The sequence below is a fragment of the Falco cherrug genome, chromosome 10 (genome assembly GCF_023634085.1).
Source record: "Falco cherrug isolate bFalChe1 chromosome 10, bFalChe1.pri, whole genome shotgun sequence".
NCBI lineage: Eukaryota > Metazoa > Chordata > Aves > Falconiformes > Falconidae > Falco > Falco cherrug.
Window position 1 is genome coordinate 6,160,499 of NC_073706.1, and position 26,640 is coordinate 6,187,138.

Below are 26,640 nucleotides of genomic sequence, written 5' to 3' on the forward strand. Positions count from 1 at the left end.
CAGTGAGATGAAACCCACCCAAGTAGGAAAGGAGAAGAGATACCTCATTTATGCTGTTGTATCTCACCAAAGGCTCTGTGTTCTTGTAGGGACTTTTCTCAGACCAGAAACCACTGCTGGTGCAGTGAAATTTTCTGACATACACTTGGGCACCAGCATGTCCACTTCTGCTTTGCTTTGATGGCTCTTGCATGAAATTGTTTGAGGACTGTAACAATACTAAATATGTGTTTGGAAAAAACAGCTTTGAAAAGAAAATACCCCCAAGAATTGCATTGTGGGACTATCAAAGCATCAGGTTCTGCATAAGCCCCTGAAAACACGGTAACAAAGTTGTACTTTGTTATACAGGTATACAACACAGCTGTTCATTAAAAATGGTAAGCCATCCTTTAGAGTCTGAAAAAAACCTTCTGCCATTATCTCACAATGACTGCAAATTCAGGACTGAACTATTATTTATGTTAGGGGGAAATCACTCTGCTTCTGCCGCTGGAACACCTGTGGGGGTCAAGCTTAGCAAGGTACCTGCTTTTGTTTCCCATGGACACCCTTAACTTTGCAGTGACATGACACTCTCAATGTACATTTAAAAAATTTGTGTGTGTGTTTGTAGTAAAGGCTCCGTGTTCTCAAGCGTGTTCTGCCGCAGGAAGCTGGTTCATAAGATCCCCCTGATAAACCAACACTCAGCCTTCAGTTCTTCCCCTTTCCTCCCTTCCAGAATTGAGCTTGTGGCTGTTCCTGCCCCCAGTGATGTGGGCACAGAGAGTGCTGAGCCTTGTCAGCTCTTGCCCTGCACGGCCTTGGGCAAACTGCTTGATTTAGACTCTCTCAGGCAACAGCCCTATTGAACTCAATGATGTGACTAGAATTAGACTCCCCTAGGGTACTTTTTTTCTAAACCATCTAGGATGGGAAAAACATTTCTATAAAGAATGCCATGACTCACTCTCCAACAGCATGGAGGCTCAGAGCAACCAGAAAAGAGTTAACAGCACAGCCACACACGCGCGCGCGCACACACACACACACACCCCACCCCCCCACCCCCCGCAGTATTTCAGAGTTTCTAAATACAGAGTTCCTTTCCAATCTGGATGCCCATTTTTGTTATCTTAAAAGTATTTCTGGAACTCTTGGCCAGCTTTAAACAAACAAACAGGGAGAAATATTTGTGAAGATAACGTGGTCAAGAGTGTTTGGTTAATGAGTCTTTCTAAATTGGAGGATTTCATTTTTAGACTTCATTTCTTTAAAGCTTGTGAACAGAAGAAAAAATTGCTCTGGAGACATTAAATCACACAACCATCCCAGCTATTGGTTTTGGAATAACAATCATTCAACTTAGCAAATATCGAACGTGGGAAGGGATTTATCTGACGCATCTATATGCTCATGTGAACTCCTTCCTCAAGGAGAAACAATCTCTCTGCTGGAGACACAAGAGGAAGGAACTGTTTTCCCTTCTTTAAAAAAATACAACATAAGCAACTGTAACACACTAAATGCTTCCTGGCACAAGTGCAAAAATGCAGCGTCTAAAATGTCATCTGGTACGCTGGGAGCATTTACATGATTTAAAAGATTTATGAGAAAAAAACCCTATTTGACTAGCTTCAGAGCATCTTGGAAAGCAGCCGCCCCAGTGTGGGGGACAATGGGAAAAGAGGGGGAAAGAAATCTCCGGCTAAAAGAAATTAGTAGCCAGTATGATCCTGCATTGCTCTTTTTAGTACAAGAAAAAATTGGGTCAGGCACTCATCTGATTTTAAGCTGTGTGGAAAGTGAGCAAACGGAGCCTGCCATGACTCTGGGATATGTTCATTTTCTCACATTACCTATTGACTCACATCATCCTGTCGCTCACCTAAAGCCACACAACTCGTCACTGCTCGAGGCAGGATTAAATCCAGAAATTCCTGACTTTTCCTCCCACTATTGTTTCACTAGAAGCTGTTCTGTTGCAGTGATCATTGGTACGAGAAGGCTGGCCAGCTGGATTTCAGTGCAGGCTCTCTCATGGGAGAAATGGGGTCACAGAGGGAAAATAAATCCTTGCTTAATAAAAAAAAGTATATCAGGCAAGGAAAAAACACGGAAACATTTGACATAATAAACTCAGCAATGTTTCTGTGTGCTTGGACAATACTCAGGTAGAAGATTGGCTCACTTTGTGGCCACCCACTCTTGAAGTGGCTACTTAAAAGCAGGAACCTTGATGCCCTGTGCAGCCTGAGGTGCTCTAGTATCAAAACCAAGTCTAGATCAGCATCGCCAGCCGGAGCAGGGGCTGATGCCTGGCTCTGCGCTGTCTTGCCTGCAGGGCTGGGGGAAGGTGCCAAGCTCCAGCGATGCCTCTGGCTGCGAGGCTCCTGGGACGGTTACTACCCACTCACCTCCGTGCAGAGCTAAAGCTGTTCCAACAGTGCTAGCCCCTTCTGGGTCAGATCCTGCTCCCCAGAGGGCCCTGCCTGAGCATCCCATGCTGTCTGCAGGGATACCATGCTCACTTATCACAAAAGGCCACCTTTCACTCCCTCCTCCTTTTCACCAGCCATCTGTTGCTAGTCCCTTCCACGGTTCATTCACAGATGTCACTGCAGAACTTCTGTACGAAATATTCCCTCCAGTATATCTCTGCTTGTGTTTTATTGTTGGTGTTTGTTGTTGGGTTTTTTTTAAATAAGCTTATATTTAATGTTATTTTAATATTTTGCAATATTGGATATTATGTAATTGGTAATATCATTCCAGGGTATTGGATAATGGTGAACATTTCTCTCCATCTGTTTTACCAATTATTTTTACCTAAACTAATGCAGTCTGCAGACCAGAGCACATGATCTGAAGTGAATTGAAGTAGTGAAGAGGTCTCTGGTGACATATAAGGATTTAGAGATTGAGCAAAGGTGTCCTATAAAATAAATTTCTGGCCAAACAAAACTGGAAAGACACAAAGATTACAATTCCTCTATCATAGCAGCAGTGACTCATCCAGTTGCATAGTCACTTGGGGTGAAAAAGAAAACAGTTACTCAATCTCTCAGGGATTTAGACACAGAAGAATATATTATGCAAGTTTTAGCAGCGTTACTAATGGCCTTGAAGCGCACAACTCTACTATGACTCTCACTCAGCTCAGCGGATCACAAATAAGATGACTCACGTATCCATGACATGATAGGAAAACAGAGAATCTAAGAAGTGCAGAGGCAGGTGCTAATGCAGTCACAGAGCACGCAGTCAAGGGAAGATCAGAATTATAAAATCGTGAGCAAAAGACTGCAGAGAAAAGCAGCTTGCATATTTGAAGACTCAAGAGTGTGGACTAGGCTGATTTTTCCTGATCCCACATCGCAGGGGCTCACGACTGTAAAGCCAGGCTGTGCACAGCGAAGAGCCACGCTACTGGCACCGGTCACCTGCGCTTCCCTGGGGAATCGCAGCACACAGCACACGGTGTTCCTTTGCATATTACTGGTGAGTGAGTCTCTGTATCCACAGCACATGATTAGATTAGACCCCAGTGAAAGTCATCTGGGAACTCCATAAACTTAACAATATTTATACTTGAGAGGACTTTCTGCCCTGCTGGAACATCATGATTTTGTAGAAGCTATTAACTCTGACCATTTGAAGACTAAATAAACCCACTGGTGGTTTCAGCCATAACAGTATTTTGCCCTTTATCTAGTGACTAACTTCCTCACGGATGGAGGACTTTTGACAGCTCCTCTCAAAGCACGGTTTAAAATCTGGAGGGTGGAATAGAGCTCAACCCAAAGCCTGAACTAAACTGCTGGAAAAGCAGTTGTCCCTAAAGAAAACCTTGTAATTCTTTATGCTCTGGAGACCCAATCAAAGCACAGTTATAAATACTGTTTAAAGCCAAACACTTTATAGAAGTCCAGTAATTAGGAGGGTTATATTAGAAAGCTGATGCTGATACCTCAAAATGTGGAAGTTTATGCAGGCCAGAGCACAGTAAGATGTTTAGACCTGCATATGGGTCAAGGCAATACTACTGTAGAAACACAGACCATGTATGATTTTTTTTTTTAAAATTTTTACAGTTCGTTTGACCCACCTATTCCAATTTGCAGTTTCCCTTCACCTGACTGAAAGATTGTGGATGGTCAAAGGATTATTTGATTACAACCTGTCTATGGGATGTTACCTGCAAAAACACAGCCCATGCAGAGCAGGGACCCTCAAATACTCTGGGAACATCAGAAAAAGTTCTGCCTTTTTGTTATCACAAAAGGGAGACCCTGGAGATTAACAAGAATAGCACTAATGCACCAGTTTGAGTGACATTTTTTTATGAGCTCAACTGCACAAAGAACTGCAGAGAACTACTTTCAAATGATTATACCTGACACAGTTCCTTTAAATATTACCTAATTTCAAGGCTTTTATTCTAGGCACTTCAGCTAACATATAGATATGTATGGGATGTACCGTTTGGATATGTAAGGGATGCACCATCTCATCCTGCTGTCAGAACTGATTAACATACCAAAGCAGGGTATTTTTGTACAAACCAGGATAACCTCCTGCCACATCCTGTCTTGTTCCCATAGCAGACAGTCACTAGGCTGACTTCATCTTTATCTCCTGTTAAACATGTGTGGTTTGAGGTGATATTACGCAGAACCAGAGGGGGCTTATGCTGGGAAGTAAAATGAGCACTTGGAAATCTCTTTTTACATGGACAGTTGAAAGAAAAAGCTTTTAATCTGTACCCTTTGTCTTTCCCTAGCATAATCCACAACACTTAATGAAACTGTTAATCTTATAAATGTCCTGTGAAGAAAACATTCTCAGTCTCAGGATTTAGCTGAGTTTCATCACTGTATTAGGAAATATACCTACGAATTTGTTTACCCAGGATTTCCAGGAAAGGAACACAGAATTTTGGATTCTGCCTTTATTCTGCAAACATTCATGTGAACAAACAGTGGAGTAGCAGGGATGCGGCAAAAGCCTTCTTACAGATCCAGCTGGTGCACCCAAAAGGGTAATAAAAATATGTTAATAATAAAGGCTCATATATTATCTGAAGGAAGCACAGTTTCACTGATTTATGGTCTGATCTTTTTCTGAAAGAAGCCTGTATGTCTTCATGAATGAGGCTGATTACAAGAGAGATGATACTGTTAACATAATGTTCATATATCGAGTATTAAAGCTGCTGTGGAAAATAAGTGGATGGTTTACTGGATGCTTTTTGTCATTTCTTGGCAATTTTAGATGGTAATAAAGCTGTCATTCTGATTATTTGTCCCTTTCTGTGATGGAAGCAGTTCTTTTGGAAAGGGACTGTGTGAAGGCAAGAAGGGTCTGACGCAGTGGGTAGTGACATGAAATAGCTGGAATTGCTATGGCAAGCACGTATCCTATAACTCAAACTGGTCAGCGCTGACCCTGCCCTGTGACATTTTGCAACACCAGTGCCAATAAAGTAGCACCTAACTGCTTTCTTAATTGCCTGTGTCAATTTTTGTCACCCCACAGCTACCTCTCATCTATTTCATTTGCTCCCAGACCCCCAGCAACAGGGGAGTGTAGGCACTCAGCTGTTTCTCTCTAACTCCTCCAGACTGCAAGTTGTGCACTATGCTTGTAATCCAAAACCCGGGAGGCCCCAGAGCAGAACAATGTCTCTTTTCACATGATTCCTCTACTTCTATTTCCATTTTAAATTACGTCTCTAGCGTTTACAGCTGTGCACCTTCAAAATATGAACCAAGCGTGGCATAAACCGATGCAGAAGTGTGTCCTTGAGAACCCCCACCTCTGAAAGGCTCAGGAGCTTTCCTGCTTCCACCCAGAGCCCCCTCACAACACGGCACAGGCCAAAGCTCAGGGACACCCCTCGGTGCTCAAAGCAGGAGCAGTAACATGGCATGAGTTTTCCAGCTCATCTGTCTCATGACATGACGGGACAAGTGTGGGAGCGAGTTACACGTTCCCCCCCCCGTGGTCCAACTGCTCCAAGAGGCTGCGCAGGCCCCTCCTGGGCCTCCAGCAGGGCAGGTGACAGCAGTGTCCCCAGCCCCTGAGCAGCACGGCCCACACCGGCACCCCTCGGGCTGTCCGTGCAGCAGCTGTAGGCCGCCCGCCCGCTTCCTCAGGCCGCCGGTTGTCACCGTCCCTCCGGTGAGGGGTGAGGTCAGTGCTTGAGCGGTGACGCAGGTGTAACTCACACGGCTTCGACCCAGCCTTAGCACGGACGTGACGCTTGTCACCGCGCCCGGTGACACCGTGTCCCCTCCGGCACCCGAGGGGTCAGCTCTGCCCGTGCAAACGGGGTACAGGGCATGCCGGGGTGCCCTGTGCCGGGGTGCCCTGTGCCGGGGTGCCTTGCCTTGCAAGCTGCTGGCGCTCAGGGACATGGGACGGCAATATGTCGGGCCCCAGCTCCTGCGCGCGGCGGGGGCGGCCCCGGTGACTGACTGGCGGCCCCGGTGGCAGGCCCGCCCCGCCGCCATGCCGCCAGCCCGCCCGCGGCACCCCCGCTGCTGCCATGGCAACCGCCGAACATCCCCCGAGGCCACAGGGAGAGAGAGCTATCGAATGGCTGCCGGGCCTGCCAATCAGCCTCATTCATTGGCTGTCCTGCTGGAGGAACCGCCCACTCACGGACATTTCCGACCAATCAGAGCCCCTTCTCCTCACGACCGCCTCGCGGCGGAGGGGGCGGAAGAAGCCTTCACAAACAGCGACCCCCCGCGCCCTTCGCCGTCCCTGCCTAGCCTCCTGCTCGCGCGCGGCTCCATCCTGCCTTCTCATTGGCGGGCAGCGGCCCCCGAGCGCACCAGCGTGGCAGGGGCAGCCAATGAGCGGCGGCGGTGCTGGACGGGGGCCGCCTGACGCCGCAGGGTGGGGGCGGAAGCAGGAAGTGGCCGGAGGGGTCTCGGCGGTGGCGGCGCCATGGGGGCGGCGCTGGGGGTCTGCTCGCTGGCCAGCTGGGTGAGTGGCGGCTGCGGGGGGGCTGCCCCGCCAGATCCTCCCCCTTCCTTCCCGGGGAGCCAGCCGGGAGCCGCGCCTGGGCCGAGGGCCGGTGCCCCCGCCGGCTCCCCTCCCGCGGCCTGCGGGCAGAAGCCCGGTCCCGCCAGCTGCGGGAGCCGGGGGGCGGCCTCAGCCTCTCGGAGCGGCGCGGGCGCCAGGCTGTAGCTGTCCTGCGCCTGCCTCGGGGCCGCGGGACTCGCCCGGCGGGAGGCGGGTGGCCGGCGGCCCGGGCCCGCCCTTGCGGGGTGGTGTCGGTGGCCGCGGCGCTGCTGGGCGCTGCTGGCCGCTGCCGAGCGGCGGACCCCGGGAGCTGAGCCCGGGCTGATAAGCCGAGTTATCTAGGGGGTGTGCTCAGACACGGTGTCAGGCAGAAATGGCGATTAAACGTTTTATCTGTGCGGTCCGGGAGGGTGTGGAGTGTTGCTAAATGGAGTTTGGGTTTTCCTCTCCCGGTGTCACTGAACACCCCGGTGCCAGCTGCGAGGGGAATGCCCTTACTATTTCTGTCTCTGTCCTTCAGATTCCCTGCCTGTGCAGCGGTGCCTCGTGTTTACTGTGCCGATGTTGTCCCAACAGCAAGAATTCAACAGTGACGCGTCTCATCTATGCCTTCCTCCTCCTCCTTAGTACTGTTCTTGCTTGCATTATGCTGGCACCAGGGATGGAAGAGCAGCTGAAAAAGGTATGGAGGGGAAAACCTCCTTCTCACTGTTTGCAAAACCATTACTTGTGCCAGTGGCTATCGGTTCTCTTTACTGGGAATGGATTACCAGAGACACGAACACCCAATGTGCCTTGTCCCCTGAGTTAAGAGACTGCGTTTACTGCACGGCTTCTAGCTGAAATAACAAATTCAGTGAATGTACATGTTTAAGTATGTGCCTGGTCTCTGAGACCTGACCAGACCTGGAGATTGCCAGTCATTATCTGAGGGCCTGCTGAATGGTGTCTTAATCTTCCTGGATGCTTTTAGTGATGACGTGGGGAAAGAAAGATGATAATAAAGTCTGTGCAGGCTGGCTGAGCACAAGGTCTTTTGTTATCAGATCTCCCAGATGACAGTTGACTGAAAGCCTTGGCTGTTAGAGCACTTAAAGAATGTAATTGCAAATGCAGATGTAAATTCACAACTAAGTGTGTCTTTACTCAGATACCTGGATTTTGTGATGAGGGGCTTCATACTCGCATACCACATCTGGATGGCTTTGTCAGCTGTGATGTCTTTGTTGGATACAGAGCTGTCTATCGAATCAGCTTTGCCATGGCAGTGTTCTTCTTTCTCCTCTCTCTGCTCATGATAGAAGTGAAAACAAGTAATGATCCAAGAGCTTCGGTACACAATGGGTATGTGTGTGAGCCAGCTGTCTGGTTGTCTCCTCTCTCAGTTTTCTTTGCTGAACGCAGTGGCAAATTGTTTATGCCTGCATTGACAGCCTCAAGTTTCTTTTCAACTGAATACAGGGTAATGCAAAGCTTTTCCCCTAAAAAGCTTCCTATTTATGTCTTATGTTCAATGTACTGATAATTGGGTAACCAAAAGGGTGGTGCTCTAGGCACCCCCTCTGTGTTTTCACAGAGATGCTAGATTTCAGCTAGTTTATATTGCCATCCCTGCGCTGACTAGTGCTCATGGGGTCATTCACTAGGCCAGTCTGACTCAGTAAGCCAGCAGAAACTGGTTTCTGAGTTCTGATTCACTGATTTAACTGGGTTAGTTCTGGGCTAGATAACTGAATTACTATAGTGTCATTTAATTTGAAAGAGACCTTTGGAGATTATATGATCCAACTTCCTGGTTAGAGCAGGATCAACGTGGAACAGATTATTCAGGGTCTTGTTTAGGTCAGTTTTGAATGTCTTGAAAGTTGGGGATGCTTTGACCTCTCTGGGCAACACTTGCAATTTTTTGCAATAGATAATTGTTCCTATTCTTGCAGCTTGTGTGTGTTGCCTCTTGTCCTGCTGCTGTGCACCTGCAAGAAAATCTGGTTGTGTCTTCTTTACACCATTCTTTCAGGCAGTTGAAAACAGCAATTAGATCTCCCTTTTCCTTTCTCCAAGTTAAACAGTGCAGTTAGCCTTCCTCCCTGCAAGGATGAGCTGCTGACTCACATTCTGTTTGTTGGAGCTCCTCTTTCAGCAAAGCTTTCCAGCCAGTCAGCCCCCAGTGTGTCCTGCTGCGCAGGGGTTTTCTGTCCCAGGTGCAACACTCTGCATTTGCCTTTGTTGAACTTTGAGGTTTCTGTGAGTCCATGTCTCCAATGTATTAACCATTGCTTCACCCTCTCCCCCTGATTTGAAGGATATCTTTATCTGTAATCCCACTGAACACAACATTTTTTCTTTAAATGTTTGTTAAGGCACTCATCCATGTACAGCAAGCTGCTTATAGATCACGTAAAATGACTGTTGTGTGCAGAGTAAGACCAATATTTTCAACTTATATGTTCTTTTAAAGGTTCTGGTTCTTCAAAATAGCTGCCATTGTGGCTATCATGGTTGGAGCATTTTACATTCCTGAAGGGCCTTTCACAAGAGGTACAGTTGATATGTCATCATGGAATTCTGTTTATTAAACTCAAACCTTTTCACAGACTTAACTGGCTATAGTTGCAATAGTGAAAGTTGTCTTGTAGAAGACAGTGTCCTACTTCTTCAGGTTATCTCGGTTCATCCAGTATTTTGGTGACCAACTGAAGTTACGGCAATAAGCAGTCTCTTTTCCAGTGTATAGCTGTTGGGTATTAGTAATTCAGTATATATATAGATGTATTCATATTAATATATTCAGTATATCATGACATGATCACTTCTGGGCTGAGTCTTCAGACTCTGTTTAGATTAGAGCCAGCTTAGAAAACTGGCAAGTGCTAAATACTTCCCTAGAATCTCTGGAAAAATCTGTGCAAGAAACTTTTACTGTCTGGCCACATAACAGGAACTTGAAGGGGTTGTTGACCCTCAAAAGAAATGTGGCATGATTATTCTTTATGTACTTAGCTAACACAAGACTTCTTTATGTACATCTTGCATTCATTCTGAAAACATGTTGGGCTAAACATTCCCATGCGCAACCTGACTAGCATAAGCTGCACCCTTGAATAGCTGGGACTCCTTGCATGCTTCTGCAGGATGGAGGCCAATATGATTAACAGCATCTGCATTTCTAAATATAGTTCCAGATATTTTCATTATTTTTCTTCTGTATAATTAGTAGCTTTTAATGTATTTATTTTAAACTGGGGTAGCATGCAAATGCTAAAAGCTAATCTTGTTTTTCTTGCTTCCTTTTCTAGCTTGGTTTGCTATTGGTATTTGCGGAGCCTTCTGCTTCATTCTTATCCAGTTGGTGCTTCTTGTGGACTTTGCTCACTCCTGGAATGAGAACTGGGTTGAGAGAATGGAGGAGGGAAATTCTAAATGTTGGTATGCAGGTAGGAATCATAACCTATGAAGGATTTGTTTCTGCTGACCAGTACTCTGTGGATTATCACTTACTAGACTGTGGGCATAACTAGAATTATGCTCCAGTCTCCTTGAGTCACTACTGTAAATATTTGGAATTAATAGCTGCCGTGTTGCTTTTTTCTCATTAAATAAAATGCAAAATATTTTAGGCTTGTGATTAGCAGATCTGACAGTCATAATAAACAACACTTGCCTAGTTTGCGGTGCAAGTGCAGAGTTAGTAGCTGGATTTCTTCAACTCTGACTTTGCCGCCTCCCCTGCTGAGGTCCTCGGGAAGTCAGTTATGTCGATGACAGTGGCTGCAGTACAACACAAAGCGTGCCTCAGCGCACGCTCCCGAGCTGACCTCTAAATTACAAAGTGCTAATTGTTGTGGTTCTTTGTTCATAGCTACAAATGCTGCAACAGCATTTTATAGCTTCTTATAAAGAACATAGCAGAATGGAAATGAAAATGGGTGGCCTTTAGCATAGAAGGGGGAATTCAGGGCTTACAAATAGCCCGTGAGAAGCATGTGAAAAGCACTCTCATTTTGACACTGTGGCCTGACATCAGTTAAGCCAATTAAAATGCTACTGAAAGGCAGGTCCTGCTTCCCTGATGGCAGCGTTGGCTTTCCTCTGAGCTACACTTAGTGAGCCGAAGCAGAAATTTAGCCATACCTAATACAAATGCATTTTGCTAGTCTAGTTTTCTGAACCAGGCTTCCAGGTGAGGAAGAGGGACTGTCTCATCACAATAGTAGCTGGTTATTAAATCACGTTAAATATATTGTTAAACTATATGTGTATTCTAACAGTTCATTTTTTCCCCTCCAGCTCTGCTGTCCTGTACAAGTTTGTTCTATGCCTTGTCGCTGGTTTTTATTGTTCTCTTCTGTGTTTTCTACACCAAGCCTGATGACTGCACTGAGAACAAGTTCTTCATAAGCATTAACATGATCCTGTGCATTGCTGTCTCCGTTGTTTCTATCCTTCCAAAAGTTCAGGTATTCTTCTCTGCTGTTTTCTTCTGACATACAAAGCAGGGAAGTAAGAAAGATGTAGCACCAATTCAGACATAACAAGTTTAAAATTTTGCTATGCTAGCTAGGAACATATTTTTTTTAAAAAATAATCTTGCTCTGAAACCAGCGCACTATGTAGTGACGTATTTCTTGAAGATACGTGTGGGGTTTTTTTGGCTAATGTTGTTTTAGACTTTTTTTCTGTGTGGGAGACTGCTACCATGGTTTTGGTGATGAAAGGTTGTGGCAGAACAGAGACACCCGTTAACGAAAAGCAAAATAAGCTGGTAATTTATTGGCTTAATGCCATGGCTTTGAAATAATGGGTAGGCATGTTTAATATGAGAGGAAGCATGCATGTTCCTTGATTCTGAACTGGTATTGCTCAAATAAATCACATGCTAGATTTGTATCTCTAGAACTGTTAAGCAAGTTGGGATTAACTCAGTTAGAACCCATAACTGAGTTTTGGGCACAGAGAAACTGGATTTGGTTTGCTTATTCCTTCCATGCTTGAGTTGCTCACTACATAAATTGTATTACTCTAAGGAGTTTCTTCCAGTCTTCTGAACATAGAACAAAGCCCAGTGCATTGCTAAAAATAAAGGTTTTCATGCTAGTAATTGCTGAATCTGTGGCAGTACGTTAAAATTATTCAACTATAGGTAAAACTTGCCCTTTTGACCTTGGCTTGCTATTCTGTCTTTGAACAGGAACATCAGCCTCGCTCTGGCCTCCTCCAGTCCTCAGTTATCACACTCTACACCATGTATCTCACTTGGTCAGCCATGTCCAATGAGCCTGGTAAGCAGCAGGCTGTCTTGAGTAACACGTTTTGGTGTGAAAGCAGAAGCTGTTGATGGGGCTTGTAATTATTACAGATCACTGTGCTGATCTGTCTAGATAGAATGTAGTGGGGGCAGTAAAGCTGACTTTACAGAAACCATCAAATTGCACCTTTCCAGAACTAAACTGGGGTATCCGTGAGGGGGGAGAGGGAAGTGTTGGGGCATTCTTATTTTATTTATTTATTTATTACACTTTTGTCTAGCTCACAGGGAAGAAAAATATTCTGTGCCATTGCTGCCTCTGGGGAATTGGAGAGATCAGCAGTTAGAGGGAATGAAAAACTGCAAGCTTATTTGTAATGTCTTCTTAGCTAAATGCTGACAAAGCTCATCTCTCTTTAATCTGCCTTGAAATCCCTTTCAGAACGAAACTGTAACCCAAGTTTGCTGAACATCATTACCCAGATAGCTACACCCACAGCTGTTCCAGCAAATACCACTGTCGTACCTGCTACTCCAGCTCCGCCCAAGTCCCTGCAGTGGTGGGATGCCCAGAGTGTTGTTGGATTGGTTATCTTTGTCCTTTGCCTTTTGTATTCCAGGTGGGATCAGCACTGCTATCAAATGAGAAATGTTTGGGATTTTTCTGCTTTTTTTTTTTGGTTTGAATCCAGGTTTAGTGAAAAATGTACCTGCCTTTATTCATATCCAAGGCTTGAGCCCAAATATGGGTAATAACCCTGGTTCTGTTTTGTGGATGAGGATAGGCCTTATTAGCCCAAACCAGAGAATTGAACAAAATGTGTTACAAGACCTGGACTAGGAACACTGTTTAATTAGGTTAACAAAAAAAGCTTGGATGAAAACAGATCTCTTTGAGAAGCTTCCTTGTGTTTCCAGATGGATTTAAAAAATGTTATTTGCTAGTCCCAGATATTCATTGTAGCCTGTTGCTTGCTTTATTAGCAGACAGAACGAAGTGAAAAAGGAGTTTTTAACCATGTCTCTTTTTGGGTTACACTGCAGCATTCGCTCTTCAAGTAACAGCCAGGTGAACAAGCTGACACTGTCTGGGAGTGACAGTGCCATTCTGGAGGAGACTGTGGGAACAGGCAGCGGGGCTGCAGAGGATGGAGAAGTGCGCCGTGTCATGGATAATGAGAAGGATGGTGTTCAGTACAGCTACACCTTCTTTCACTTCATGCTCTTTCTTGCATCTCTTTACATCATGATGACACTCACAAACTGGTACAGGTAAGAGCAAACAGAAAGCAGCGGGTTGTGTGTGCTAGCCAGCATGTAGTTTCTAGGTGCATAGGCTACTGCTGCCAGGCTGGTTAAGGTGCTGCTGTCCCTATGCCAGTAACATGACAGTTGCGCCTTCTCAATTTTGTGTTGCTGAATTAAGATGTAAAAAGGCAAAATCAGCAGCTGTAGTCCTAGTGGACTGCTTCACAGCTGCAGGGGCAGAAAGCGTGGTTACAGTCCTTCAGATAGGCAAGTAGGAGGAAGGATACATATGAAATTGGTTTAAGGTGGCTTCCTGGGGAGTTTGTCAGAGGCCAGCTTGATACTACTGGCTTGTCACCCTGGGAAAGGTGTGCGTGGACAGCCATACATGCCACTTAAACAGCGATATGATTTCCTAGATGTGTTGGGAATACTTGGACATATCCTCTACTGCTGAAGCTTCTGAACAGCTTTCCCCAGGACTGCCATGTTGTATACATTAGCAAACCCACTTACAGAGCAGCAGCTGTCAGGAGACTATTGCATAGGTCACTCAAATACTTCCTTTAAGAGTAGCACAAGCAGGTCGATTTTGAACAGTGGTACCAAGAACAAGCAGCCTATGAAGGAACCACAGGAAACTGCTGGTTTAGTTGTCTCGCTGTGCTCCCACAAAGGTTCTTGCATCAGAGGGTCCCAAAGGATTGTCCTAACTTCAGATTTATATGACATGTAGCAAGGAGTAGTGGAAGGTGCCTTCTGTATCTATTAATTGACGACTTTACTTTTCAGCCCTGATGCAGATTTTAAAACAATGACAAGTAAGTGGCCAGCCGTGTGGGTGAAGATAACCTCCAGCTGGGTTTGTCTCATCCTCTATCTTTGGACCCTTGTGGCTCCTCTTGTCCTCACTAATAGGGACTTCAGTTAAATTGCTGCACCTGAGCTTACAAAAGTGGGGAACTTTTTGCTGAGAGCCAAAATGTTCATGTATTGCTTTAGTTACACTGTCTATGTTACTGTTTCTTATGTTGATATTAACATGCAGGTGGATAGAAAGTTATGTATTGCATAATGCTTGATGCAGAATCAAAATTATTATGTTACCTTTCTATTTTAACCTTGTCATGGTTATCTTATTACTGCATTTTTAAAATTCACTACAGTTGTGCTGTCAAAGCGCAAAAGAAAGTATCTGTTCTGTCCAATAGCCACAACCTTTCTACTGAATATAAGTAACACTTAGCTAAATATGAGTAATATATTTTAAAGAACAATTATATTCAGCATAATGCACTAGTATGCTAAGGTTTGGGTTCCTGGAAGTTTAAGCCATGCTGCTTGATTTCTACATTCCACTGCAAAAGTTTATTTAAATTATACTTACTTTCCTGTGTTGTGGCAAACCCCCCTGTATTCCTCACCAAAAGAATACAACTTCAAGGTTGAAAAACTGGTTCACTAGTTCCTTTTCAGAAAAAACTCCCTTTCTAGGAGCCAGCTTCTATGGTAACTTCTTTTTTAGCATGTTTGCCAAATATGGAGTGGTAAGTGTATGACTAGCTTAAACAACTTCGATGGGGGTGGAAAAATAGAGCTTCTACTGGATTTCAATTGTCTAATATGCTTATAAAAATAATGTACCTGAAATTATTATTGGCACTAAGGCATTTGCACTGTCAACTCATTTGAATAAAGCAGACTAACTACTGAAACTGTTGCAGATTTGTTGAGAAGCATTAAGAAGTACCAGTTATTCTTCAATGCAAAATTATTAAAATGCTAATTAGCTGCCACAGTGTCCAGTTGGATGTGACTGGATGTTTTCTCCATGAAGCAACTAGGGAGTCATAATGTTTTTTTTTTGAAACAAACTGCATCTTCCATGTGATTCTTGCAACTGTGTGGTTAGTGTGGAACTAAGTATATGTTGCTATTGTCTTTTTTTTTTACAATAAAATACCCCAACATGACACGAGGCAAAAATATTTTAAATATCAAATCAGCAGCTGTTACAATGTGTTTAATCACCCAGTCGTGCATCATAGAAGTACACATTTTGACCACTCCATTTTATAAAATGCAATATAAAAATAAATTTTGTCAAAATAAGATGTACACTTAACCACCCAACGCTTCTAGGCCCACATATAACAGAAGGCAAAATTATTAGTTTGAATAACACTATGATTAACTCATGCCAAAATGAATTTAACAAAACAAATACTTCACCCAGTTCCTGAAAATACCTCAGGGTTTGTAACACCCATTTGCAACAGTATAAATTCAAGTACTTTTATGTACAGTATGCAGCTACCTCTTGTCCCACTTAATGGCAAATGCCATGGCTGCCCAGTGCAGTTCAAGTATCTTTCCTTACCAGGTGTTGGAATTGGCAGGGATGGCTTATGTACTGGGCAAGGCATATAACCTCCAGAAACAAAGTTACTTCAAGTGGAAAAAAGCACAGATCAGTTTTAGTGCTGTAAAAACCAACAACCCACAACCAAAAAAATTCCCCAACCTGTAAGCTTTGCCTATCTTTTCTATTAACTTGCAGAGAAGGAGACTGCATACTTAAAAACAAGTGTTTATTTGCCAAATGCTGACTTAAGAAATTTTGGGAACAAACTGGTTTCTTTGCTAGTAAGTGCTCAAGCTCAGAGAGCATTCTCAGCTCAGTAGTCAGGTGCATGTAAAACAGAGCTGTGCTTACTGTTAAGCCAAGCCAAGCACTGGTTATGAACCTAAAAAGTGTTAGAGATACAGCTCAGTATGGGTGCAACTCTCTCTGAGTTCTAAAGCCGAGAAAGAGCAAATTAGAAGTAACAGTTAGATGCCTGATAAAGCTAAGTTCAAGCTTAGTTTAAACATCCTGACATCAACTGCCCAGCAGCCAAGTTTAAGAAAAAGAAGTTCTGGAGGCATAAGACAGGCTATTTTCCACATTGATGATATAGCCTTATCTATTACATTTAAAACATTTAGTCTTAGTTTCTCTGGGAGCAGAGGAGAAAAGGGGAGGAAGGGACTGATCTAGTTTGCCCACTATTTAAGGCATGCAAGAGAATATAAAAGCCTAAAAAAAAGGGTGTTGTTTCTGTAGAGGTTCCTCAGCCACCTGCTGAATACCACTAGGTGTTTTTTTTTTTCTTTTTGAAGGACACTAAATCAAATTTTGAATATTCAACCTCCTTCTCTAATAGTTACATAAGAGGATCAAAGTAGTTGTTCTTAACAGGTTAACTGTCAAAATACCACCACTTCAAACCCTGCAGCACAATTAAGGGAAGAGGCTCAAAATACCAGTCATGCCTTCACCTCTAGAAAAAATGGTCCATTCTGGTTTTTTTGGGTTTTTTTTGTTTTTTTTTTTTTTTTTTTTTTTAATTTTACATTGTGGCTGGACTTCAGAGGCACTACAACATAAATACCAGTCTCTACGTTCTGGCAGTTAAACAGCATGGGCAGCCACTTACCTAAGTCCTGGTGCTGTGTGCTACTGTCTTGCTAGGTGGCACAAAGAACTGAATTAATCTCCGCAAAACACACAGCATATTACGGTCAGAAATTAAAAAGTGGCTAGCAGTACTCTCTTACTTTAAGTAGATTAAAATTGTTGGGCTTTTTTTCCCCCTACACTAAAGGCAATAGCTGTCAAAGAGGAGTAAGAATTGACTTACAAAAGGTAGGAAAAATCAGATGCTTTCAATGAGGATATTTAATCTCTTCCCACCTTCAATCTAGAACAGTTCAAGTGACAAGTTCCACGCTCCCACAAATTCTGAACTGCCACCCAGAAAAAAAGCTTCACCGTTTACCCCTTTTCAGAACCCAGTCTCCTTTTATAATGCTTGGATGGCAGGTATAGCATTTGCTACCCCCTAGGTCCAGGGTGAGGCCTGCTGCCAGATCAGGAAGTCATTACAGTGGTAGTCTCATCTCTTTTTGGCAATGCAATCATGCTGTAGGGGGACTGAGGGAAAGAAAGACATTCAAAACAGAGTTTGGCACTTTGAAAAGTGAATGTCTGAAATCCTCAAGATGCTTTAGTTTTATATTTACAGAAACATAACTGGTACCTATAATCACACTTGGCACTAAATAAAGATTTCACCCAGAGAAAGTGCTCAAGAGAAAAGTCTCCAATTAGAAGGGAAGGGATGTTCTTTTTCACCAAACAGTGAAATATTTCACCTTGAAGTAACAGGGTGTGCGCTTTCCTGGTCCTAGTGAGGTTTCCCGTCTCCACACTATTACAGAGCAGAAAAAAAAATGTGCAAAGAGTGTGCTGAGAGCTAAATTCTAATTAAGACCATTAAACAGATTGAACCTGGGGAGTGGGAACAGCTTATTTAGACATAGGTATCTTACCCTGATTTGACATTGGAGTCTTAGCTCTGTCTCTAGACAAAGACCTAGAACCACAGGCATACAAGCTAAGGGTAAATATTACAGGGATGATTAAAGTCTAACTTCATACAGGAACATGACAACCAAAGACAAAAGAGGTCAACAAAGTGGAAAACAAAGTTGTAACATTTCACAAAATAGCTGACAAGCACAGTGAACAAAATGCTACAATACCAGGAAATTTAAGAATGTGCTTTCAAATAGCCTGTCTGCATTTGGTTTCACAGACTTAAACTCAAATTCTGCCCAAAGTTACAAGCTAAAGCAGCACCTTGCTGTCTCACATGAAGTATTGCCTTCTATACCTTATATGCCAACTGCTACAAAGCCTCCTTACAAATTCTGTGTATGAGTTAGTTACCCAGTTCCTCATCACAACCAGCTGACAAACTGAACAACTGACAACATGGGAAAGCAGATGGCATAAGTTTTTCTTACTTGGTCCCAAACCTCATTATCTGATGCTGTTATCCAATCGAAAGCCTTAGCACATGATCTAAAAATCTTTATGTTTTCTGAAAGTGAAGGTTGCAACTGTTTATACTAAACCTTGGCATAGATGTTATAGTAGTTAAGCCTCCAGGTATAGTTCTTCCTGCTGTGAGGAAGTTTCAGAGATTATCTGCATACTGATATTCATGGATAAGAAAGTTTTGCTCTGTATTAATTTTATAAAAATATGGATTGAGATATTTCAGAAGTGCCAACTCACAATCTGAACCAAGTGACAGAGGATGGGCCAAGTTGGACTTTTTATGTTTTTAAGCAATCTTCACTGACAGAACTACATTTTGCAGAGCTCAAAAGCAATTTTCTTGTTTTCAGAATGGGAAGGAACAGATGGTCACAAAGCTATGAAATCATCACTGTCACTGTTCACCTGCGTGGGGAGGGGATAAGAAACTATCAAGCTTACCATACTGTAATTTTTGTTTACCATTAGAAAGAATAGGCCAGTTTGCATCATTCACACAGAGGTTGACGAGCCTCAAGTACTCTACATAACTTGTGCCCTTTGCCTTTATCACCCCCAAACTCTGCCCTGCCCCTATTGTGCCTTCTTTAGCTTCCTTTGGTTCTACAGTGTAAAGTGCCTCAGCGGTCTGTTCCTAAACTGCAAGTTTAGGAGTAAGGCAGAGTTCACAATATCCCTATCAGAACAGATCTTAACTGTGCTGGAAAACTTCCCTTCACTGGTTTGTTAATAACAGTAATACAGCTGAGGTTTCATGCCTCGCAGAGAATCATCACATTGCTTGTCATCAGCATCCCCACTCACTAGCATGTCATGGGGTGAGCTGTCGCATGGGAGAACCAACTGTGAGAAATCATGCAGAAAGTCCTCTTCGGAGGCTAGCAGCAGCTCATTCCATGCAGAGATGTCCAGCTTCCCTGAAGTTCCACCATACTCTTCAGGAAGGATCACTGGGGGAATGTTTTGATGAAGAGAATTCAGATCACAGCCATGAAGAAAAAACTGAAGGAGAAAGCAGAAGATAGCTGTTAGTAGTGCATACCAAATGCTTTACAGCAAACAAACAGTCAGCTAACAAGCTTACTCTGAGTTAAAGAGCAAATTTCAGAAATTATGTTTTTATGGGCAAGCGACAGCATACAACATTGGGCAGGTGTAGTTAGACACACTAGTGAGAGGTGTCTTGGGACAACCCAAGCCTAGTGCAGCTTAAATCCCAGCAAGAAACTTGACATGTGCTAGTTTGTGCCAAGATTCCAAATTCAGCTCGTCCCCAAGTTCATTCATGGGATTGGAAGCACTTATCATTGTGAAAAAAGCATCATCCTTCACAATTACATTCAGTCCTATGGAAAGAATACTTGTGCCATGCAGGACACTTGCTTAAGGAGAAGAAGATTTCCTGTGATGCCACCTCCTAAACAAATTGTTACTTGCTGAAATAACCCAACCCCAGGGATAGAATTAATGCCCTGAATACACAGCCTATGTACTAAAGTTCCATATTAGTATGCCAATATTCAATTCCTCAAAGCTTCTCCCTCATGAAGAATTTTGCCAACAGGCATATTTTTAAAAAATATATCAGAAAGGACCAGTTAGATCAAGTAAATAGAACCAACATTGTTCTAGTTGTGGAGTTTTTCAATGTTTTTTTACTTGCAGTGGCCAAGCACATAACCCAAACCCAATAACATTAAAATGACATAAATCCTTACCCGGTTTGCTATCTTTTCCTTCAGAAAAGGCTTGATGATTGCAAAAATGCCTTTGAATATACGAGGCTCATTTATTATGTTAACAGCTTTTATTCGAATGGGGAATCCATCCTGAAGGGTAAAGAAGATTTTTATAATGCAGTTTAGAAAACATCTGCCATCTTCCTCTTTTTAAGATTTCCTGAAACTGACTGCCAGCACAACCCACCAGCTCCCAAACTTTTTCATCTGAGGTACCAACATAAACCAATACAGCAACAGAAATTCACCTCGTAATAGGGAACAGTCTCAGGAGGAGATCTGCAAGCATAAAAATAAAGTCAAGAGACAAGAAAACCCTGCATTGAGAAATACATCGCTGTCAGTGAATTTTCATTTCTTACTGTTCTTCATCTCCCCTGACAAAGACACCTAGGTAATCACTGTCCTTCATTCACATATTCCCAACCCTGATAATGATGCAGTTACAAAGTAACAACCCAGGTTTCTGTGGGGGTGCACCACATTGGGAGCCAGAGCAGGCTGATTCTAACAGTGTGTCCAAACACATGATTTGGTGCCCAAGACACTCTGAAATGTGCTTTTATGTAAGGAAGAAATCTAATATCACTATTTTTCTGCCATTCCAACTATTCTGTCAAGCTAACTGCAAAAGACAAACAGGCTCTGCTGCCAACAGAATACACAGCATCTGCTATACAAGATAGTTTAAAACAACAGCTAGTTATGAGATTTCTGCTGGAGATACTTATTTGCAGAAACATTTTTCCAAGGCAAAAGGTCACGATCAGCAATTAAAGTCTCATGTGCCACAGTGAAGTTTCCTTCCCTTATAACCAGCTCTGCATATACAGAGCAAGCAGTCAATGCTTGGAGTGAAAAGCAGGTAACATGCACTGCAGGAGTACTTTTCTCCTTAAGAAGGTCAGTGAATTAGCTCATCTTTACAAGAGACACAGCTCAGCAAGTCTGATGCAACACATTTATATACAATCCATACTTTCACGTCCTTCACCAAGTTCAGCTTTTGTTTTGTGAAAAGCTTCCACTAATAACAGCAGGACACCCATCACACTATTTGTATGAATTAAACATGGGATCAGACAGTAAAATGACAAGTTTAGATTATCAGCAATCTAAAGGAGCAAGTTCTTATATAGGCATTCATAGACTCACTGCTATCATCTCCCTGAACTCCCCTGGTTCCTCCCATCCTTCCTTACCCCCCATAGATACAACAAAGAACATAACTAGCTCAGGCCAGAATAAAAGTAATGATGGCATAAATCCATTCAAGAGAAGATTTCCTCACCTTACTCCTCCAGATAGGATGGTAAAACATCAAGTAAAATCATCAGACCATCCTGCCACCTTGGCCAGGTTACTCCTTTCACCTTCCTATTCTGTACAACTCCACTTGTGCTTACACCCTTGCTCTAACTTGCTCTCCATCATTTTCCTTCCAAACATCTAGACAGAGATCCTTTTTATTACTCTTTTGTGGCCCCCTAAGCTGAAGAAGACTCTCTTCTTTCAGGGAATGGATGGAAATCCTCCTCAAATCACACCCTCTCTGCAAAATTTTTACAGCAGTACTTGAACTTGCACTTCCCCAGTGGTTAGCTCCATCTTGGCTGACAGGAACCATTTAAATAACAAGCCATTCCTCAGCATTCAGGCAAAACAGTGTCTTCTAAGCGTAATTCGCTGTTCTCTCTCTTCCTTACCACTACCTGACAAAACTAATTTTTTCTCTTCCAACTCAAAGTTTGCATTTCTAATGCAAATTTATTTTCAGGGATGCAAAAGTCAAAAAAAGGACAAGTGAGGTAATTTGGCAAGGGTGTGAGAAACTGGTTGGGCAGAGACACCTTTTAAGTCTGCTAGTAAAGGCCAAGATGCTGAGGTTTCTGGTAACATAGTCAAGAACTCTAGACAAAGAAGCAGTCATTTACAATGCACAAGCTTATTTTCCCACCAGTTCAGGTCTTACCTGAAGAATTCCAATCACTTTTTTGGCTACAAAAGGACCAAAATGAGACGCCTTAGATAAGCTGACTCCTTTGTAGTCTGCCAGGATTACAATTCCATTCACCTGGGTCTCTTCGGACTGAATGAGTTTTTCTAACGTTAAGTATATGGCACGAATGTTCTCAGTAATCGGATAATTACTGGGTGTCCATCTGTCTGAGGTTACAAGACATGGATGGTAAGTCGGAGAATAAATATAAGCTAATAATACACATTCCAAAAACTGATTTTCTATTTTCCTGGACTCTTAAAAGTTAGTCTTTAACAGCCACAGTCCTAGCTCAGAGCAGCCTTTCTTAAGCAAGAGATAAATGGCAACTCATGTTTACTTCAGGGAAAAGGCAATGGTTTTAAGAACCCTGTTCTCTACCCAGCACAGCTTATTAGAAGCAGCTTCAGCTCAGAAAGAAAGCAGGTAAATGGAAAAAGAGGAGAATGAATGAAGGCAAATTTACAGCAAGCCTGGCAGCACCAGAAGTACATAGAAAGCTCTGAATGTTTACATGGGAGTCCTAGGCTCCTCTCTCCACTTACTGTCAAAACAAAACACAAGCTTCTAACTGTAGGCCAACAGCCCTGTTTCAATTTGAGTTACTACACATTAATTTTTCTTGAATTACCTAATATTTCATCAACCCACCTCACTGCATTTTCATTTTGACATAACTGCAGTTATTGCTGACACAGGAAAAGGAACTGGTATACCGTTGGCTAACGGCAAATGTGTCCCTTCACAAGTTAGCTTTTCAAATTTCAAAGAGAACCCATGTACTCTGCTAAGTAACCACTGTTCACAGGAGAGAAGGAAGCAAGGAAGCAGATCTTTTTGACTCGGACACACCTTGAACTCTGAGAACAAAGACATTCATGCATTTCAGTACCTGGTCGGATGCAGACAATGTGGCGTCCCTCTGGGTCCAGACGAGGCAGCACAGTGACAAAACCAGACTCTAGGACAGGCTTTATTGCAGATGGCTTCAAGTTATTGAAGACCTCAGGCCAGCTCCTCCTACAGCTGTGGTAGTTCACCAGAAGCTGAAGAGCTCGATCGTAATCAAATTTCCTGGCTCTGAGGAATCTTAGCAAAAAAGCATCGTCCAGGCAGGTCCCCAGGGAGGGATAGTCTTTGCACACCATATCTCGGAGTGCCTGCACATCACGGAGCCTCCATTCAGGTTTTTCTTGGAGCTCTTCCCGGGCTTTGGTAATGAGATCAGGAGACAGAGAGCAAACATACTTTGGCCTATCTGGCAAGAACTCGTTGTCCGATGGAGACCCCACTGATGGGCTTGTCCTGGTGCAGTCGCTGTCTCCTGACATAATGTGGCAGGAATCTGTCAAAAACCAAGTGTTACACATGACAAACAACCCCACAGACTAACAAGTATATTAACTATTTATGTATTTATTATGTCCTGTATCTCTCTGTTTCTTGGCTAAGGAGACTGCCCTTCCAAGAACAAGCACTACAGCCAGAAGCACAGTTCAGACACTAATTCTCTTGCTAGGATTAGAAAGTGCAGGTTTCTCTAATCTCTTTATCTTATAGCAGGTAGAAAACTACCCTGGATGAAATCTAACAGAATTAAAATACAGGATTACACAGCTGCATTGCAAAACACAGAATTTAATTTGCCTTAACATTTATTTCCTAGGTTTAATTAGAAACTAAAGCAAACACATCCTAGTTAGGCAGGATCTCACATTTGGTCAAATTACACCTTCCTCTGAGAAACTCTCAGCTGTCTGGGCTCAGCTAGTTTTCATTAGCTTCTCTGGCAAATACATGCCTCAATTAGCATGTCTGCCCACATGAACATTTTGAGCAATTCAGGAGGCGCGGCACTCAGGAACATAAGAAACAGCTGCAGTTCAGACTGGATGAGCAGGTGAGAAAATTAGACTCTCATGCCAGCACTGCATGGATATCAAGGTAGGCTTAATCTAGTTTTAATGTGCTGCCAATATTTCTGAACTGGGAGCTGAATTTGCAAATCCAGTAGCAAGTGGATAGAAATGAGTAAAAAAATTATAAAATTATGAGCCTGGCATATTTCCTGCAGCTTGATCTGGGACTTAAAGAGAAATATATGCCTTTTTTTCCTGAGCTAGTCCTATTCAAGAGTCAGTCACGGCACACTATACCGCTCTTGGGTGTCACACAGGAATTGCCAGTCAGAATAATACTATCCCACATAACCAGCTTCCTCCTGCAGTGACAGACATCTGAATGATTTACTTCTACCATCCCTTCCCCAGGCTCCTCGGGAGAGGTCCCAGGATCACTCAGAGGGCTGTGCTTCACCTCCTTACAGACCGGGTTGTGCAGCACCCGAATCCCTAGTCCCTGCCCTGCCTGTGCTCCCAGCACTGAGGTGGGTGTAGGGGCAAGGAGGCCCGCTAAGCGCCAGCATTGTGCCCCTCCAGTCTTATCCCCTCTCAGTGCCAGACCCAGCCCCCCCCCCCCCCACCCCTCAGCGCCAGACCCAGCCCCCCCCCCCCCCCCCCCTCAGCGCCAGACCCAGCCCCCCCCCCCCACCCCTCAGCGCCAGACCCAGCCCCCCCCCCCCCACCCCTCAGCGCCAGAACCAGCCCCCCCCCCAGACCCCTCAGCGCCAGAACCAGCCCCCCCCCCAGACCCCTCAGCGCCAGAACCAGCCCCCCCCCAAGACCCCTCAGCGCCAGAACCAGACCCCCCCCAGACCCCTCAGCGCCAGAACCAGACACCCCCCCCCAGACCCCTCAGCGCCAGAACCAGACACCCACCCCCCCCCCCCGACTCCTCAGCGCCAGAACCAGCCCCCCAGACCCCTCACCTGCAGCCCGGGCCCTGCCCCGCCGCCGTACCAGAGCGCTCCCGCGCAGCTGCGCCGTCTCCAGGCAGCGGCGCCCCGGAACTACAACAGCCGCCCGGAAGTGACGTTGGCGCCGCGCGTGCGCGGTCACTGCCGAGCGCTGCGGGCTCCCGCTCATGCCCGGCGGCAGCGCCTCCAGCCGCGGCGCGGCCCCGTGCGCGTCCCCGCGGTGCGCAGCGGGCCGAAAACGTGGGTTTGCCCCCGCTTCTGGTGGCTGCGCAGTGAGGGAACCCTGAGACCGCTTCGTGGGGGGCACTTCTGCCCCTTAATAACGCCTCAACCTCTTTCATAACGACATTTCATTGCCTCCAGCCGTCAGTCGCAAACTGCAATTCATATATGCTCTTTATATATAAATATATATAGATATAGATATATAAAGCTCCCCTGAAACTGGCCTTCGAGAACAGCAGTGCTCAGGTGGTGACCTCTGGGCCTCTCCGTGCCAGGACTGGGCCTTCCCCCGCCCCGCCTGCGGCCAGGCCGGTACCTCAGGCCGCGTCGCGCCCCGGGAGCGGCAGCAGAAGAGCGGGTGGCGGGAACGGGGCCGCAGCCCCATGCGCGGGCCCTGCAGCCTCTCCCTGCCAGCCAGAGCTCCCCAGCCAGAGCAGCTGCAGGGTTACCTGCTCAGAGCCAGGGGAGCCTCCAGGCTGGCTCCTGCTGGGGTGGGAGCAGGGCCCAGCTGTTGCCCGGGTTGAAATGCCGACAGAGGAACAAAGTGCTAATAAAGGCAGATTGGGTTTTGAGAAGACAGAAAGACGTATCCCACATGAGTTTGGATGGTGATGCCTGACCTGTCTGCATGGAATTTGTAATAAAAAAGATGGATGCTGCCGAGCTTGCTGCATTAAAAATGGTTCAGCAAAAGTGGCTCAGCAGGGAGTCCTGGGGAGCGGGAAGAATGATGCATAACCCCACCGATCAATGGATGCATTTGGTTGCAAAACAGGCTCAGCGTCCTACTGGGGACGGTCCCCGTGCTGCAAGGTCCCAGTCAGCTCGGTGAAATCTTTCCTCTTGCCTGCGCGTTTTCAGCCAGGAGAGGGAGTCAAAGATGAACAAAGAGCGGGAATCCCAGGAACCCACAGCAGGAAACAAGTCCCTTCGGCAGCATCTGAGATACAGCTCTGATTTATTTCTCTTCCAAGATTTCACCCTTATACAAAGTGGAAAATGTTTCAGTGACACCATGTCTGGAAAGAGATATGCCAGCATGGAAACAAATTGAGTGTACCACAGGCACTTACCTGCGGAGACACATTTCAGAGGAGTACGTTGATCCAACCCCACGCTGATGTTCCAGTCCACTCCTGCTTTGGGCCCAGCCAGCTCAGAGCTGGGTGCAGCCTGGCAAGCTGGTGCCCTAAGCTGGGACCAGTTTGGATCTGTGGGAATTAGACCTGCCTTTGATGTTGCTTCATGCCTTTTCCAGTAGCTTGGATAAATGAGGTTGGAGGGGACCTCAGGAGAACAAGAGACCTTACATTGCTCCTGTTTCCATGTGTACAGCTCCTGGGCACAGAAATGCACAGCATGAGCAGAGAAACCACTCAGTGGGACCTGGAGTCCCAGGACAGAGGTAAGAGCCTGAAGCTGGCAGCTGCAGACACAGTTGGGAGGGAGGGAGGGAGAAGGTGC

The 26,640-nt window shown here is 44.8% G+C and overlaps 2 protein-coding genes across 3 annotated transcripts; one reads left to right on the forward strand and one right to left on the reverse strand.

Moving 5' to 3' along the window:
- Positions 1–6,843: 6,843 nt before the first annotated feature.
- SERINC3 (serine incorporator 3) lies at positions 6,844–15,225 on the forward strand. Its single transcript, XM_055722252.1, has 10 exons — positions 6,844–6,978; positions 7,538–7,699; positions 8,168–8,361; positions 9,476–9,555; positions 10,314–10,451; positions 11,305–11,474; positions 12,206–12,296; positions 12,705–12,882; positions 13,307–13,534; positions 14,303–15,225. The coding sequence occupies exons 1-10, from the start codon at positions 6,940–6,942 to the stop codon at positions 14,439–14,441; spliced, it is 1,419 nt and encodes a 472-aa protein (XP_055578227.1). The 5' UTR covers positions 6,844–6,939; the 3' UTR covers positions 14,442–15,225.
- A 293-nt stretch (positions 15,226–15,518) lies between these two features.
- On the reverse strand, positions 15,519–25,052 carry TTPAL (alpha tocopherol transfer protein like). 2 transcript variants are annotated; one of them, XM_055722254.1, is made up of 5 exons: positions 24,964–25,052; positions 23,029–23,481; positions 22,110–22,303; positions 20,117–20,227; positions 15,519–19,400 (listed from the first exon to the last, which is right to left on the reverse strand). In XM_055722254.1, the coding sequence occupies exons 2-5, from the start codon at positions 23,465–23,467 to the stop codon at positions 19,125–19,127; spliced, it is 1,020 nt and encodes a 339-aa protein (XP_055578229.1). In that variant the 5' UTR covers positions 23,468–23,481; positions 24,964–25,052; the 3' UTR covers positions 15,519–19,124. The 2 variants fall into 2 exon arrangements, with proteins under 2 accessions (XP_055578229.1, XP_055578228.1); XM_055722253.1 differs by having other exon boundaries at positions 24,995–25,050.
- Positions 25,053–26,640: the final 1,588 nt, after the last annotated feature.

What these genes read in the sequence shown, in the direction of transcription:
- SERINC3 (XM_055722252.1), top strand. Translation starts at nt 6,940, where the DNA reads ATGGGGGCGGCGCTGGGGGTCTGCTCGCTGGCCAGCTGG. An exon ending in CTTTGCCTTTTGTATTCCAG is followed by an intron (nt 12,883 to 13,306) that starts GTGGGATCAGCA and finishes GTTACACTGCAG; the next exon opens with CATTCGCTCTTCAAGTAACA. An exon ending in ACACTCACAAACTGGTACAG is followed by an intron (nt 13,535 to 14,302) that starts GTAAGAGCAAAC and finishes TTTACTTTTCAG; the next exon opens with CCCTGATGCAGATTTTAAAA.
- TTPAL (XM_055722254.1), bottom strand. Translation starts at nt 23,467, where the DNA reads ATGTCAGGAGACAGCGACTGCACCAGGACAAGCCCATCAGTGGGGTCT. An exon ending in AAGTGATTGGAATTCTTCAG is followed by an intron (nt 20,228 to 22,109) that starts GTAAGACCTGAA and finishes TTTACCCTTCAG; the next exon opens with GATGGATTCCCCATTCGAAT. An exon ending in AGGAAAAGATAGCAAACCGG is followed by an intron (nt 19,401 to 20,116) that starts GTAAGGATTTAT and finishes TTTCTCCTTCAG; the next exon opens with TTTTTTCTTCATGGCTGTGA.